Genomic DNA, 14,522 nt, shown 5'->3' on the forward strand with positions numbered 1-14,522 from the left:
GCACAAATCCAAGGACATCACAATATATATATATATGCATTTATGCAATAGTTATAAAGTGATATACGCCAAAATATAATAAGCAAAAAGATTCTGTATTAAGTCACACGTGCCATCACTCACGTGATTGGCTTGCTTGGCACCTATGACTAGCAATCTCGCTGTTCTATTGAGGAAAATCTTCCCTTCTAACATGTATAAATGAGGAGAACATCGGAATATATCTTGTATCTTTTATCAATATTATTAATATCATACTTTGTATATACTACTTTATATTTATTTTATTATTTTAATATTATTTAATCTTATACATTTTATAATTATGTTTTCTAAGTTTATGGTGTTTATATTATATTGTTTAATTTTTTCCTTAGGATATTACATTATGTATATTTTAAATTTATATTAGTTATATGATTTTGTTATTTTGGTTTTTAACTTAATAAAAGGGGAGAATCTCAAAGTGGATTGATTATATTTTTGTGACACGACACACGAAGGGAGAGTAGGGAATGAGATTACTGCAAATCACATATCATAGGTAAAAAGTACTCGTATCTCATAGCATATATCTCATTTCAATCTATTTTTATAGAAAAACTACACTTTGGAGTCGACAAGACTCCTCTGATGATTATTATAAACGAATATAGATGTAAGAAACTTATGTCATAGTTTAATTTTTTGGAGAGTTAGAAAATATTTAAAATCCATAAAAAGTTATATATTTGATTATGATTATTTATCTTTTTTTATAATCATAATCAAATATAGGTAATAATCATTTAGGTCTCTTCAACATATATTTATATCAAATTAAACGATCCTTCCTCATTTTATCCTTTCTTTATTGAAGCAACATCAAATTAATTGTAAATATTTTTTTATATTTCCTAATAACTCCAAACATAAAATATAGAAAAAAAAAGATATTTGGAGTAATTCATAGACAAACTTTTTTGATATATATCCTAGAAATAACTCAATACTGTTGAACTAAATATGTATTTAAAGCTGATTCAAACCCAAGATTTTGATCAAAGATCTGACCTGATCATGTTCGACCCCACATGAGAAGATTGATTCAATCAACTGTAGATGAATGACAAAAAGAAACATCAGATCAATACAGATGATTATGATCATGCCTCTGAGCTCCTTTGTCTCACATTCCTTGAATGTTTTTGAGTGTGCAGATGCATATCATTCAAAACTATGATCTGATATAGCCAAGGTTAGTGCCATGACATACCAACAGAATTTGATTACAAGTCCCACCAATGAAAGGGAAAGTGCCTCAAAGAACTATTTGCCTACATAAAGCAAGCAACAAAAAGGGAGAAACATAATCACAGATCAGGCCAAAGTGCCATCTATATACAAGTTGCAACTTTCAAATTTGAATGTCTAAAAACTGCCATATCCGAATCATGAAACCTTAGTCAAAGCTATATTTTCTGATTCTAGGTCTTCATCTTTGAGCAATAGATGAAGCGGGAAGAAACTGGGAATAAGGATGCCCAGCAACAAACAGAGAAGAGCTGCAACTCCAACCCACCAAGCACCATGTGGAATCCCTAACATTAGTTCATCACAAACTGCAAAAACGAGAACACAATGTGCAACTAAAATAAAAGCCCAAAAGGATACTAGTCTGCGTTGAGAACGTATTTAGAATGTCTGTTCTAAGCATAAAGATGTTCTAATTTACCATCCAAGATGCAGATGGCCATCAAACTGTCTCCAGTCTTAAATGCAACTAAATATGGAAAATCAATAAATGGCAAAATGTTAACAAGGAAATATCCACAAACACAGCATTTTACTTAATTTCTGCAGCTGAACAATTATATTAATATGTGCTCAAACATAAAAGTTTGCAAGTCACCTATTATTCTGTGATATCAATTTAATCAATAAATTGTAGAATTTTGTTTTATCTACGTGTCAGTTGGCACTCCATTTTGTTCCATGTCACTGGTAATTTAGATTAAAATAAATGTCATAACATTAAGACAAACAACATCCACAGATCCACTATTACTATCAAGAACCAAAAAAAAAAAAAAATTTCACCTGATAAGCTAGGTTGTTAAGTCCACATACCTCAGAAATTAGGTCTTTCCCTTCACTATGTTGGAACTAGTGCTACCATAATCTCTTTTTTCTTCCCTACCATATTATTTTTCATTTTTATATCTTCTACAGCTAATAAGGTTCTTTTAGCTCACACTGAAAAGCAGCTTGTCTTGAATCCATGAAGCAACTGAAAGACTCATGGCTCCAGCAATCTTGAAAACAACTGCTACATTGGAAAGCTTATAACCTTACTTGAAGGGTTGTGAATAAGGTTTCAGTTTTGAAGGCCCTGGACATTCATTTCAAAATATTGTCATGCTTACTCTCCATGTTCCAAATATTATACTTCCATAAGAAAAGACTACAGCCCAATATCAATTATTTGACTATTAATCTTAATGAAAGGCAATGCATCTCTCTTTTTCTTCCTAAAACTCAAGATATTGCTAAGCAACAGGTATACAAGGCATTTTGATCAATGACAACAGGGCCACAATTGGGTTCGCTTGATGGAGCCGTCTCAAGTATGAAGGAACAAGAATGCTATAAAATGAACACACTTTAAAATGTATCTAGAGCTTGGCATCCCTAACTTAACTGGCATAAAGAAGTGACCACCAAGGAAGATGATTTCGTCATATACCAACTGTGAAAAAATTAGTATGTAACATGATGGGCAGTATGTAGAACAAGGTATACTGAAGCGGTATGAATTGAATGCTTCCATTTATTTTGTTCCCCTAGTTTGTTTGTTTTTCCATATCATACTTGGAAGACTTACTAAAATGGGTGTTCATTCTGACAATCCATGAGCTACTTGACATAAATATCACAGAGAGGCAACAACGAAATTTAGTCAAGATAGAAGTGGGCAACATTTTCTTCTTTTCAAGGATTTCACGTCTAAACTTCAAACTACAATCGATATTTTTCATGTGGGTAAGGCACAAAAAAAAATATTTTAAACAAATTATTGTTGAAAAAAAGTAAAAAATGATACTGTTAATTAAAATTTTCTCAAGATAATGGCAAGCTGAAGTACATACTTTGTTGAAAATGTTACTGAGTGCACATGTGCCACATAGAAGAATCAGAAGGCATGTTCAGGTCTATTGCAGACATTGCAAAATTTCACAGACCAATAGAACTAGAGGTTATAAAACATGGAAGACAATATGAGTGGATCCATGTAGGACAGATCTGAAACTGAAATGATAAGTATTTGCACAAGACAAAAGAACGCTGATGATAAAAAATATGGTAAAAATGAAGAACTGAAGAAAGATGAAAAAATATGGTAAAAAGGAACCTCAATGAGTACACTAGGTGAGGAAAAATTTATTAGACTTGCTAGGAAAATACTCTGGATGAGTCTGGCCACTAGTTGAAGATCAAAAAGAGAACTCTATCAACTCTTCCTGGCTTTATAGCTGAACCACATTCATGGGAAAAAATCTCATGAATGTTGATGAAGATGTCATGTTCTATGTTCAGGAACAGAAAGGTGAATAGTGTCCCAAAGTTGAGAGATCATGCAAGAAAGACCCATCATAGATGTGACCATAGTTAGTAGTATACATTCGGTGGACCATTTTCTCTACATACATGCTCCTCAGGTCAGAAACGACTAAGAATTTTACTCTTTGAAAGCCTAAACAAGGTCCAAAAGGAACTTAGAGTGTGTCTCGGTTATTTACCATATGATAACTCTATTAGTGGTCTCTATAGTTGAAGTTGATTGTGTTATGAGCTCGGATAAGATTAGATGTGATCATAATAACACAAGAATTTAAATGAAAATGAAGAGAGAATTTAAAAGAAATCTTCATGGAGAGACTTAAGTCTCTTTCAGATCAAAACAACAAAACAATAGAAGAAAACCATAATATTATGTGGCTTAACAAAGATCAGTTTCTTTTTTTCGATCTTAAACTCAAAGCAAAGATCATAGCTTCAGTATATAGGTTTCTTGTTTTGTAACAACAGTGGAGATATGAAATGAAAAACCATAATAAGAAAAGCAAAACAGTTAAAACAATCATTGCATTCAATTTGTCATTAAACAAAAGCAACAATTATAAAGGCTAAATTATTTACACAAATTAAACAATATAAATCAATAAAAGTGTCATGCTAGGATGAAGAAAATTTGAATTTCTCTTCCAATCTCTAACACGTTTTCTTATGTACTTTTGATGGCACAAGGACACAGAAGATTATTGTTTATAATGATCATAACTCCCCGAAACCATAAGACAAAAATGTCAATTTATTCATCACATACCGATGTTATAGATGACCAGTTCTCTCTCCGGCACATTTGGCTTGGCAACAACCCCGGCAGCGTCGACCGTCAAAATAACAAAAGCCTACGTGCAAAGCATCATATCAAATCAGAAACAAAATCAACGAACAGAACAAGCCAACATTGCTTACTGATTCGTCATTATCAGCCTTAAAAATTAGTTTCTCCGTATTAAGCAATCTCCTATTCTTTCTCGACCAAAGTTCCGGCAAGGTCGTCTGCAGTTGAATGGAGAAGCTAGCAGGTATCTATTGCAATGTTAAGTTCAATGAGATCAAGATGATCTTCATAAGAAACTAAAAGAAAAAGGCAAAGCAAGAGCTCATTGGGGCAAAAGAACAAACAGAGGCCGGATATGATATCTTGACTTCGTAGGACGCGGATCTTCTAAGGCCGAGCAGCTCGTAGGTGCGTTGTCCGGAGTTCAATGGCATTGTCTCGCCCTTAATTTCTTCACCGACCTTCAGCGCCTTCACATCCGAGCTGCAGTGACGAAGGAAGTGATGACGGCTACGAGAAGCGGATATGGGGCGCAATCGGAGGAGCGAGACAAACCTGTGTGTGAGGGGGAGGGAGGAGGCAACGAAGAAGCACCGGATCAGGGACATCAGAATGCAACTCCATGACGATGGTGAAGGCATTGGATTCCCCCGTCGCGAGAGAGACAGAGAGAGAGACGGAGACGAGGAAAGGCCTGAGATTACGGGCCGAGTCAGGCCGTCATGTACCACACGGACCCTTCTATAGCTGCAAAAACGGGCCGTCAGGCTGTTACGTGCCACACGGACCGTTATGTGGCCTGGGAAGGCGGGCCTAAGCAGGCCGTCATGGGAATTTGAGTCCGACCCAAATATTGGATCCGCATTCAGGGTTGTCAATAGAACTATTAGTGTTCCGAGTTAATCGACACCGATTCTAATTAAATCTGTCTGATGGAATCATGTTTTTGTATAGAACTCTATCGTTTTAGTTCGCCAAATCGGTTATAGTGTCTTGCGTCACATATTTTAAGTCTATTTAAAAATACTACAACCATGTTTAAATTTACCTTAATTATTAATATTCCTTAATTTAGTTAGATATATTATCTCATATGAAACTTAACACAGCGATTTGGTTGAGACATTATATATATTTTTTGTTATTGTTGCAAACTTCGATTTAATGTAATTACTTAATTCAAATCCAAAAGAAGAAGAGAAAGAATCAAAAGATGCCCCATCCTTCTCCATCTGTCATCACACCCTCTGCACACACCGCACGCGACGTTCGGAGCCCGTTGGAAAACGATCCAAAAATGTTTTCGTTTTCTGTTTTCTGTTTTCTGTTTTGCATGCAACGGTAACAACACGTATGACGGGGCACTTCAATGACAATTCCTGGTGGGCCCAAAACCAATCAATGCCGACGCCCTGCCACCGCCGCCCCCCTCCGCGTTTCGCTGTTGCCAGGTGGCAGTCGGTCCCGCTCCTCCCTGCTAACAAACATTCCTTCCAATGAGTTGTTGATTAGGCTCTCTAATTGACTATTGGTTGACCTAAAATTGTAATTAATGTCATACATGAAGTGCTTATATTTTTTGTTGCTTACGGCTTAAGCGTGACGAACGCGTCGAGCAGCGACTAAACTGCCGTCAGTCGTGTCGTGTTCGGCCTCGGAGACTAATTAGTAGCATTAAAGCCCGCGCCGTTGCAACGACACACATGTTTGTCATTCAAAGAACAAGTCTGACACGGTGTTTTATTTTTTTTGTTTTTTTGACCATTTCTTTTCGAACAAAAAGTTAGCACCGACAGGGAACATCAGGGCGCAGCAAAGACGAGACTGGCACTCACGCGGTGTTGATGACGTGTAGTGTTGTTACTTGGTTACTATGGATTTTGCTGTTTTTGAGGCATTCAGTGGATAGAAAAGCTAAATGTTCGAATTTTTAGGCTGGTCAAGAAAAAAGAAAATAACGGACCTCGAAGGTTCAAACGGCTATATCTTCTCTTCTCGTCGTCCATGTTGGTCCGAATTCTCTAGGGTTAGGGATAGCGACGAGAGCTGGGGTTCTTCTCTTTCCGCCCGAAGCCAATCTGGTCCTTTCGGGGTTGCGAGTTTGGTTTCGCGAGGGGTGCGCTGTTGTTTCCGATCGATCACGGGCTCGATCCTTGGTTGGAGCGGGGAGCAGGCGCCGGAGGTGGAGCGATGAGGAGATCGAAGCTGGAATCGTCGATTCTTGTGAGTCGGAAGAGGTTTGTGCAGTTCCTGCTCGTTGTAGGGCTACTTTACCTTTCCTTCCTACTCCTCTGCGAGCTCCCTTTCGTATCCCGCCGCTTCGCGCCTGGAGCCGGCGGGCTTATCGGAAGCGACGTCGTCGCCCGCCGGGTCGCACTCGACAGCGAGGAGGAGAGCCAGGGGAAGTATGCACCGGTTCGCCCCTTCATATTCCCTTATCGGCAGGCGCAGTCCTCCCCCGCTCCCTTCCAGCGACGGCCGCCACCCGATCGGCGGGGCCGTCGCTTGCCGGCCTTGTCTGGGTTGGCGCTGATGGAGCTCAACGCCAGCGGAATTGGAGCCTTCTCGGAGCTCCACAAGTCGGCGAGGGACGCGTGGGAGGTGGGAAAGAGGTATTTTGAGGAGCTGCAAGCTTCACCGGCGCCATCTGCAGCGGCACCACTGCAAGAGAGCCGGGCAGAGGAGAGATGCCCAAACTCGATCATGCTGTCGGGCGCAGAGTTCCAGGAGCGAGGGAGAGTGTTGGTGCTCCCCTGTGGGCTCACGTTGGGTTCCCATATTACTCTGGTGGCAAGGCCGCGCCGGGCGCACGCCGAATATGACCCAAAGATTTCGTCTTTGAAGGAAGGTGAACAGGCTATTATGGTGTCGCAGTTCATGATGGAGCTGCAGGGGCTCAAGACGGTGGATGGTGAAGATCCGCCTAGGATCCTCCACTTCAACCCCCGATTGAAGGGTGATTGGAGCGGGAAGCCGGTGATTGAGCAGAATACTTGCTATCGCATGCAGTGGGGATCACCTCAGCGGTGTGAGGGCTGGAAGTCCAAGGCGGATGAGGAGACTGGTATATTTTCTAGCGTACTCGTAGGCAAAAATATCTAATTCCCTTTTTGAGCTTCTGAATATTATTGCAATTTTTTTTTTTAATTTTCTTGTGGCTTGTTTTGTATTGACTATTTAATTTGAACTTTAGAAAGTCCATTTTGAGAGCATGTGAATTAGCGTTGTGAATGCCTTTTTTACTTTTAATTCAGTCGTTCTTTTATTATTGAATCTAATATGGAGGTTCTAATGCAGTTGATGGGCTGGTGAAGTGTGAAAAATGGATTCGTGATGATGATAACCAAGTGGAGGAATCTAAGATGTCATGGTGGTTCAGCCGTTTGATTCGTCAAACAAAGGTCTCACTTGATTGGCGATATCCATTTGTAGAAGACAAGTTGTTTGTTCTAACGCTTAGTGCCGGTTTAGAAGGTTTTCATGTGAATATTGATGGGAAGCATATAACATCCTTCCCTTATCGCACTGTAAGTTAAGCTTGAAAAGTTCTCTCTTAGGTTGGCCTCTGAACAATATCTTACATTCTGATCTAAGACCGTATCCTGCCTACAGGGTTTTGTTCTGGAGGATGCCACTGGACTGTCATTGAATGGTGACCTTGATATTGATTCAATATATGCTGCTTCATTGCCCTCCACACATCCTAGTTTTGCCCCACAACGGCATCTAGAATTGTCTGCTCAGTGGCAGGCTCCTCCATTTACTGATGAGCCTGTCGAACTCTTTATCGGCATACTTTCTGCAGGAAACCATTTTGCGGAACGCATGGCTGTGAGAAAATCATGGATGTCTGCAGTCAGGAGATCGTCAAATGTGGTAGCTCGGTTCTTTGTTGCTCTGGTAATTGTTGCAGCTGCAAGTTGCTTTGAGTTTCTATGTTTTTGGTTCAGAATCTGATAGTTCTAATATTGGCAGCATGGTCGAAAGGAGGTGAATATGGAGCTAAAGAAGGAGGCAGAGTTCTTTGGGGACATTGTTATAGTGCCTTTCATGGATAATTATGATCTAGTTGTGCTGAAGACAATTGCAATATGCGAATATGGGGTAAGTGAATCTTGTCTAATGAATGTTGAGATTAAGCTGCTTAAGCTGGTACTGTATTATCTCAGTAGTTGTTAATCATTTTCTGCTTTTGTCTTCTGCAAAATAGGTTCGAACAGTATCTGCCAAGTATATAATGAAGTGTGATGATGACACATTTGTAAGACTCGACTCAGTTCTAAAGGAAGTAAAGAAAGTTCCAGCTGATAAAAGCCTTTATATAGGGAATATTAATTACTACCACAAGCCCTTGCGTTCTGGAAAGTGGGCAGTCACATATGAGGTATGTGCTGTCTACTGTATACAGTTTTTACTAATTTGTAGATATGTTTAAATTATTATTTAAGCAAGCCTCCGCATATCTGCGACAAGAGTATATGTATGTTTTTACTTGGTTGCATCTCTGTTTCAATTAATTTTAGCATCTTATAGTTTATTTTCCTCAAGTAATCTTTTTAACAAGTCTGGAAACTTTCTTTTTGGGTTACAAGACTTTTCGCTTTAAACATATCTACCATAAGTATGCCGATAAATATTGTTCCATCTGGCTGTATGTCCCTTTAAAAAAGGAAAAACGTTGTAGAATACAATTATCCATATTATTACTGCATACCTTTAAACTCTTGTGAATTGTGAACCATAGTTTCCTATGGACATCAATTGATTGCGTAGTTATCAGTTATCAGCATGTCTTATTTTACGTTATTGTGCTACTCCTTGTTTCAATGGACGACAAAACAGAATATATTGTTTATCTTGTAGCAATGGTGCAATTCTTACCCAATAATCTTCTGATTTTTGTGGTGCTTTTCTTCCTTGTAACTACCAATATGTTTTTACTTTCTGGCTATGTGGCTATGAAGCAGTATGCTTATTGTTTTATTTTAAGGTTGTGAAGTAATATCAACTTTGTGCTTCAGGAATGGCCAGAGGAGGATTATCCGCCTTATGCTAATGGTCCAGGCTATGTTGTATCAGCTGACATTGCACATTTTGTGATTTCGGAGTTTGAGAAGCATACACTAAGAGTAAGATCCATTAACTTGTATCTTAATGCATCATTTCTTAGAGTTTTGTTGCTTCAAAATTATAGGACCACTTCTGTCTGACTAATAATTCACATAATTAAACTAGATTCTCCTTGTGTTATTTTAAAAAGATTTGATGTAGCACTGGTTTGTTTGACATGGAAGAACAAGAAAAAAGTTCACGAACACATGCATGCTTATCAACCTAACTAGTTAATGGCCTTTTGTCCTTCACTGGCTCTCATATTTCTTGGAAGTGATAATATTTCTTCTTTTTCTGGGAATAGTACAAAAATTTCAATTCTTTAAATAGCATAATTTTTCTAATGATCTTCAGGCCTTTATAGCATACATTACAAAAAGTTTTCTCTTGAAAGAAGCAAAAGAGAACAGATGGTACTTTCTAATGCGCGGCTGTAAGATCCATAAAATTGCAAGCCTTTAAAATGTTATAAATGTTGAAGTGGATGATGTATACCATTTTGTATAACTGGAGATGGAAAACATAATTCTTTGTCAGATACATACAAAGATTGGTTTAGGTTTTTGGGCTTTTAGGACTTTCTGAGACGCTCTAAAAAGTTTTCTTTTGTGCAGTTATTCAAGATGGAAGATGTGAGCATGGGCATGTGGACTGAGAGTTTCAACAATAGGAAGCCTGTGGAGTATGTCCACAACCTCAAGTTTTGCCAGTTCGGCTGCATTAATGATTATTACACGGCTCATTACCAGTCTCCGAGGCAGATGATGTGCATGTGGGAGAAGTTACAGGCAGGAAAACCTCACTGTTGCAACATGAGATGATACTGGTGCAAGTGGCAGCTCAGAATCCAATTTTGTAGCTATAACAGGCCCCTTCTCGAGGGCCATAAAAGAGGGTTTCATCTGATTCAAACGCCCCTTCCAGATTTGTTCATTATTTTATTCTCTTTGTGTTGTGGGGAAGTGCTATTCAGCTACTTCCTTGTACATGTAAAAGAAAAGAAAAAGATGGAAAGATTCTTAAGCTACATTGTCCAAATCTATCTCTCTAGAGCGAGATAATATATGTATGCTGATGTTTCATGTTGTGGATCCATAAATCACTTTCTTTCCCATTCTCATTTTTCTACCATATCTTTGGCAAAGTTTATAAGATCCATTATCTGTGCAAGTGCTCCCTGCCAGTTATGAACAACGAGGCTTGTGGCAAAAGTTATCTTTGCTCCTCATCTAGTCTCCAAAGTCTGGTTTGCCGTCTGCTCTTTTCCCCATGTATTCAAGTCAAAGACTCACTTAGTTCTTCCTATGTGAACACAAGGGCTTTTCTCCTGTTCCTTTCGAGGCCATGTACCAACTGCTTGGCTGTTTTTGGTACCAAGTGACTCTTTATGTCAACTTCTGCATCTACAACACGGATTTGCCCAACAGTACAAGCCATTTGTTTATTTGTTGCTGAAAGTTAGGTTGTTCACCACCATTGACCCCAACATGTGCTCATTACAAGAACTCTAGAAGAACTGTCCATTTAGCTATTTCTTCATTGACAACAGTTGGCAAATTGTGGTCATGATTTCTGAGCTAGATGGCAAAGATTATTTTAGCAACCTTTCTTGATTGAAGTTGAGAGAATAATCTATTTGTACAACCCAAAACTTGTGGGGAATTAGCTGGAAGGGGCCATGGAAAAGGAATATTCTCTTCTTTGGTAGGAAAGAAGAGGACTTGCATGCATGCACCAGCACATTGTGACCCCTCTTTATGTCTTCATCTTGGCTGGTTAGATTGCTTTAGTTATCATTAGCTTATGACCCAAAATTGACATTTTTTTAGTAGTACATGTTTTTCCAATAATATCTGCAATTAAATAATTGGTAAACTAGCTGCTGGAGGCTTAAGTACATCATAAACCAGCCATGCTTTATCGAATTGAGTGTTGAACAATAAAAAAAATATATATAAATGTTTATATCTGAAAAATAAAAATATATAAACAATTTATACCTGAAATGAAATAAAAATGTTAAGCCGTATAAGATGTTATATTCATATGTTAAGGAGACATGCAGATGTTGATGAGAAATTAGGAGTATCTAAAATTATTTTTAATAAAAATTTAAATATTCTTAATTCAACTAAGAAAATAATATTTTTTATATAGTTCACTAGCAAAAAAAAAAAATCCAGATAGTTAATCTCATATCATTGAAATATTAGGAAACTAAAGAGATTTTATGAATATGAAGAGAAGCAATATATGCATCCTTTCATCCTGGCAGTTCATGCATCGTTGTTCTTACTAATTGATTTCATCTTTGAATACTTCATGAAATTGATTTTAATATATGCCAAGGTAATTAGTCATAAACAATGGCTTTATCGTCAAGGTATTAGAGGCTATTTGACTTTTAGTGTGCCTCATTTGTTTGCTTTTGTTGGAATTAAATCAGTTCAAGTGTCATTGTACCAAATTGCAATAGTTCAAGAGGGATATTCGTTATATCAAAAAAAAAAAAAAAAAAAATATCTATGGAAAGATAAATCAAATTGGTTAATGATTTTTGAAAGTGTTCCTTGAAAGAGAATGATTCATTTTGAATATAATTAACGTAATGTATCTTAGGGACTATATAAATCCCGTTGGGTTATGAAATAAATAAAGTTTCTGAAAATATAAAGAGTCCTTCTAGAGAAATATAGAAGATTGAAGCTTATCATACTCTTCCTTTGTTTGATAACTATATCCCTTTTTTCTATCAAGTTTAACATTTGTTATCAGAGCCAGGTTAAGCTATGGTCTTTTCCCCAAGTACCATCCAAATTTAGATCCTCAGATTGAAAAAAAAAAAAAAAAAAAGATATATAGTGCATCCAAATGAAGGTTCTTCTAGGCTCTCAAGATGTATGAGAGTTTATAGAAGATGGATATGTTGAACCAAGTCCAACGAGCAATGAATGCAAAAGCAAAAAAGCAATTTAAAGATAGAAGAAAAGAGAAAAAAACTTTGTTCATGATCTATCAAGAGCTTGATGATACAATATTCGAGATCATCGCTCAAGCAAATACTTCAAAGGAGGCTTGGGAAATGCTTCAAAAAGTATTCGGTGGTATTGATTAGGTAAAGAAACTTCGTCTAGGTGATTTATCTTAAATACCAGTAAGAGACAAAGGTAAAAATAATGGTAAAGAATTATGCATTTCAGATGTCTATTATATTTATGATATGAAAATAATATTTTAAGCTTGGGAAAATTACTTGAAAAATATTATGATATTGAGATGAAAGATATGACTCTCTCAATTCGTGACAAGAATAAAACATTGATATCACATGTGAAAATAACAAAGAATAGAATGTTTCATCTACATTTAAATATTTTTGATCAATTAAATTATTTTAAAATAGATATTGAGGATATTTCTACACTATGACATCTTAGATATGCTCACTTAAATTTTGAGGTTTTGAAACTTCTAGAGAAGTATAATATAGTGATAGGAATGTCAAAAATTGATCACCTATTAAAATTATGTGAAGTATGTATCATGGGTAGGCAAGAAAGAAAACATTTCAAAGTTAAAAGAATAAAAAAAAGCATGACATCGACTTGATCTAGTGCACATAGATGTTTGTGGCACTATCAATCCAATATCACTTAGAGGAAGCAGGTATTTTCTTACCTTCATGATCATAGTGGCAAAAACTTGGGTATACATACTAAAAGAAAAGAAAAAAAGTTTTAAATAAATTCAAAGAATTTAAGAATTTAGTTGAAAGACAAAGTTATTATGAGATTAAATATTTAAGAACAGGGGGGTGAATATATATCAAATAAATTTGAAAGTTTTTATAGAAATAATAAAATTCTACATTAATTCATCATGCCATACACACCTCAACAAAATGGTGTCTCAAAAAGAAAAAATAAGATTATCTTTAATATGGTCTTCTGCATGTTAAAGGAAAAAAAAATTCCTAAAGAATTTTAGGGAGATGTTGTTGCTTGTGCAATTTATTTGCTTAACAGGTTTCCGATAAAGCAAATCGGTAATGTTACACTAGAAGAAGCATGGAGCTTACAAAAACCAAGAGTTGATTATTTGAGAATTTTTGGAAGTGTTACATTTGATAAGATACCATAAGAAAAGAGAACAAAATTGAAGGATAAAAGTCAGAAATGTATTTTGCTAGGTTATCTAGAGAATTCCAGTGGTTACAAACTCTACAATCCTATCACAAATAAAGTTATGATATCAAAAGATGTTGAGTTTGATGAACAATAGATTTGGAATTAGAAAAGTAATGAGCAGCATAAGAAAGCTATGGCTTCATAAGAGGATGATATAATACAAGCAAACACCGAAGTAGCTTTGCCAGAATCATCACCTAGATCAACTAGGTCACATGATTCAAGAAGTCCGATTATAAGAAGGACAAGACTAATTCAGGAGCTATATGATGTGACTCGAAGGATTGATACTAATAATGATAAACATTCTTTATTTTATCTTTTTGTAGGATATGATTCATTAACCTTCGAAGAAGCTTATAGAGAAGAAAAATGACGACAAGCTATGAATGAAGAGATTCATGCCACTAACAAAAATAAAACATGGGAGCATACTACACTTCCAGAAGACCACCAAGCTATCAGTGTTAAGTAGATCTTCAAAACAAAAAGAAATGCAAAAGGAGAGGTGGAGAAATACATGACTCAGATTAATTGCAAAGGAATACAAACAACAATATGAGATTAACTATGAAGAAGTATTTGTTGAATATCGTATTTTGATGATGAAACTACTTGATATATGTTTATGATTTAATCTGCGTTTTGAGTGACGCAGGATGCTTCGATCAGGATGAGACAATTAAAGCAGGAAAATCATATTGTGCCGAAGGAACATGTCAGAAGATTGGACGTCGGGCCAGTGGATCGGTCGACGTATCGACAGAAGGCTTCGGGCCGTGGACTCGGGCATCGGGCCAAGAAGAGCGGGTATTGTGCCAAGGATATCGGAGTTG

General features: G+C 36.8%; 2 protein-coding genes across 3 annotated transcripts; one reads left to right on the forward strand and one right to left on the reverse strand.

The window, feature by feature from the left end:
- Positions 1-1,204: 1,204 nt before the first annotated feature.
- On the reverse strand, positions 1,205-5,087 carry LOC135635955 (uncharacterized). Of its 2 annotated transcripts, none has more exons than XM_065147438.1 (5): positions 4,943-5,087; positions 4,732-4,870; positions 4,519-4,635; positions 4,367-4,451; positions 1,205-1,601 (listed from the first exon to the last, which is right to left on the reverse strand). In XM_065147438.1, the coding sequence occupies exons 1-5, from the start codon at positions 5,026-5,028 to the stop codon at positions 1,432-1,434; spliced, it is 597 nt and encodes a 198-aa protein (XP_065003510.1). In that variant the 5' UTR covers positions 5,029-5,087; the 3' UTR covers positions 1,205-1,431. The 2 variants fall into 2 exon arrangements, with proteins under 2 accessions (XP_065003510.1, XP_065003511.1); XM_065147439.1 differs by lacking the exon at positions 1,205-1,601 and adding an exon at positions 1,609-2,371.
- A 1,306-nt stretch (positions 5,088-6,393) lies between these two features.
- On the forward strand, positions 6,394-10,564 carry LOC135635112 (hydroxyproline O-galactosyltransferase GALT6-like). Its single transcript, XM_065145978.1, has 7 exons — positions 6,394-7,451; positions 7,685-7,914; positions 8,000-8,287; positions 8,363-8,491; positions 8,598-8,771; positions 9,409-9,516; positions 10,114-10,564. Exons 1-7 carry the CDS (start codon positions 6,578-6,580, stop codon positions 10,318-10,320), a joined length of 2,010 nt encoding a protein of 669 aa, XP_065002050.1. The 5' UTR covers positions 6,394-6,577; the 3' UTR covers positions 10,321-10,564.
- Positions 10,565-14,522: the final 3,958 nt, after the last annotated feature.

Source organism: Musa acuminata, chromosome BXJ3-4, assembly GCF_036884655.1.
Source record: "Musa acuminata AAA Group cultivar baxijiao chromosome BXJ3-4, Cavendish_Baxijiao_AAA, whole genome shotgun sequence".
NCBI lineage: Eukaryota > Viridiplantae > Streptophyta > Magnoliopsida > Zingiberales > Musaceae > Musa > Musa acuminata.

Excerpts from the sequence above, each read along its gene's own strand:
- LOC135635112 (XM_065145978.1), top strand. The coding sequence starts at position 6,578 with ATGAGGAGATCGAAGCTGGAATCGTCGATTCTTGTGAGTCGGAAGAGG. Across the intron at positions 7,915-7,999 it reads CATCCTTCCCTTATCGCACT|GGTTTTGTTCTGGAGGATGC; the intron begins GTAAGTTAAGCT and ends TCCTGCCTACAG. Across the intron at positions 9,517-10,113 it reads TTGAGAAGCATACACTAAGA|TTATTCAAGATGGAAGATGT; the intron begins GTAAGATCCATT and ends TCTTTTGTGCAG.
- LOC135635955 (XM_065147438.1), bottom strand. The coding sequence starts at position 5,028 with ATGCCTTCACCATCGTCATGGAGTTGCATTCTGATGTCCCTGATCCGG. Across the intron at positions 4,636-4,731 it reads AGATATCATATCCGGCCTCT|ATACCTGCTAGCTTCTCCAT; the intron begins GTTTGTTCTTTT and ends ACATTGCAATAG. Across the intron at positions 1,602-4,366 it reads ACTGGTCATCTATAACATCG|TTTGTGATGAACTAATGTTA; the intron begins GTATGTGATGAA and ends TCGTTTTTGCAG.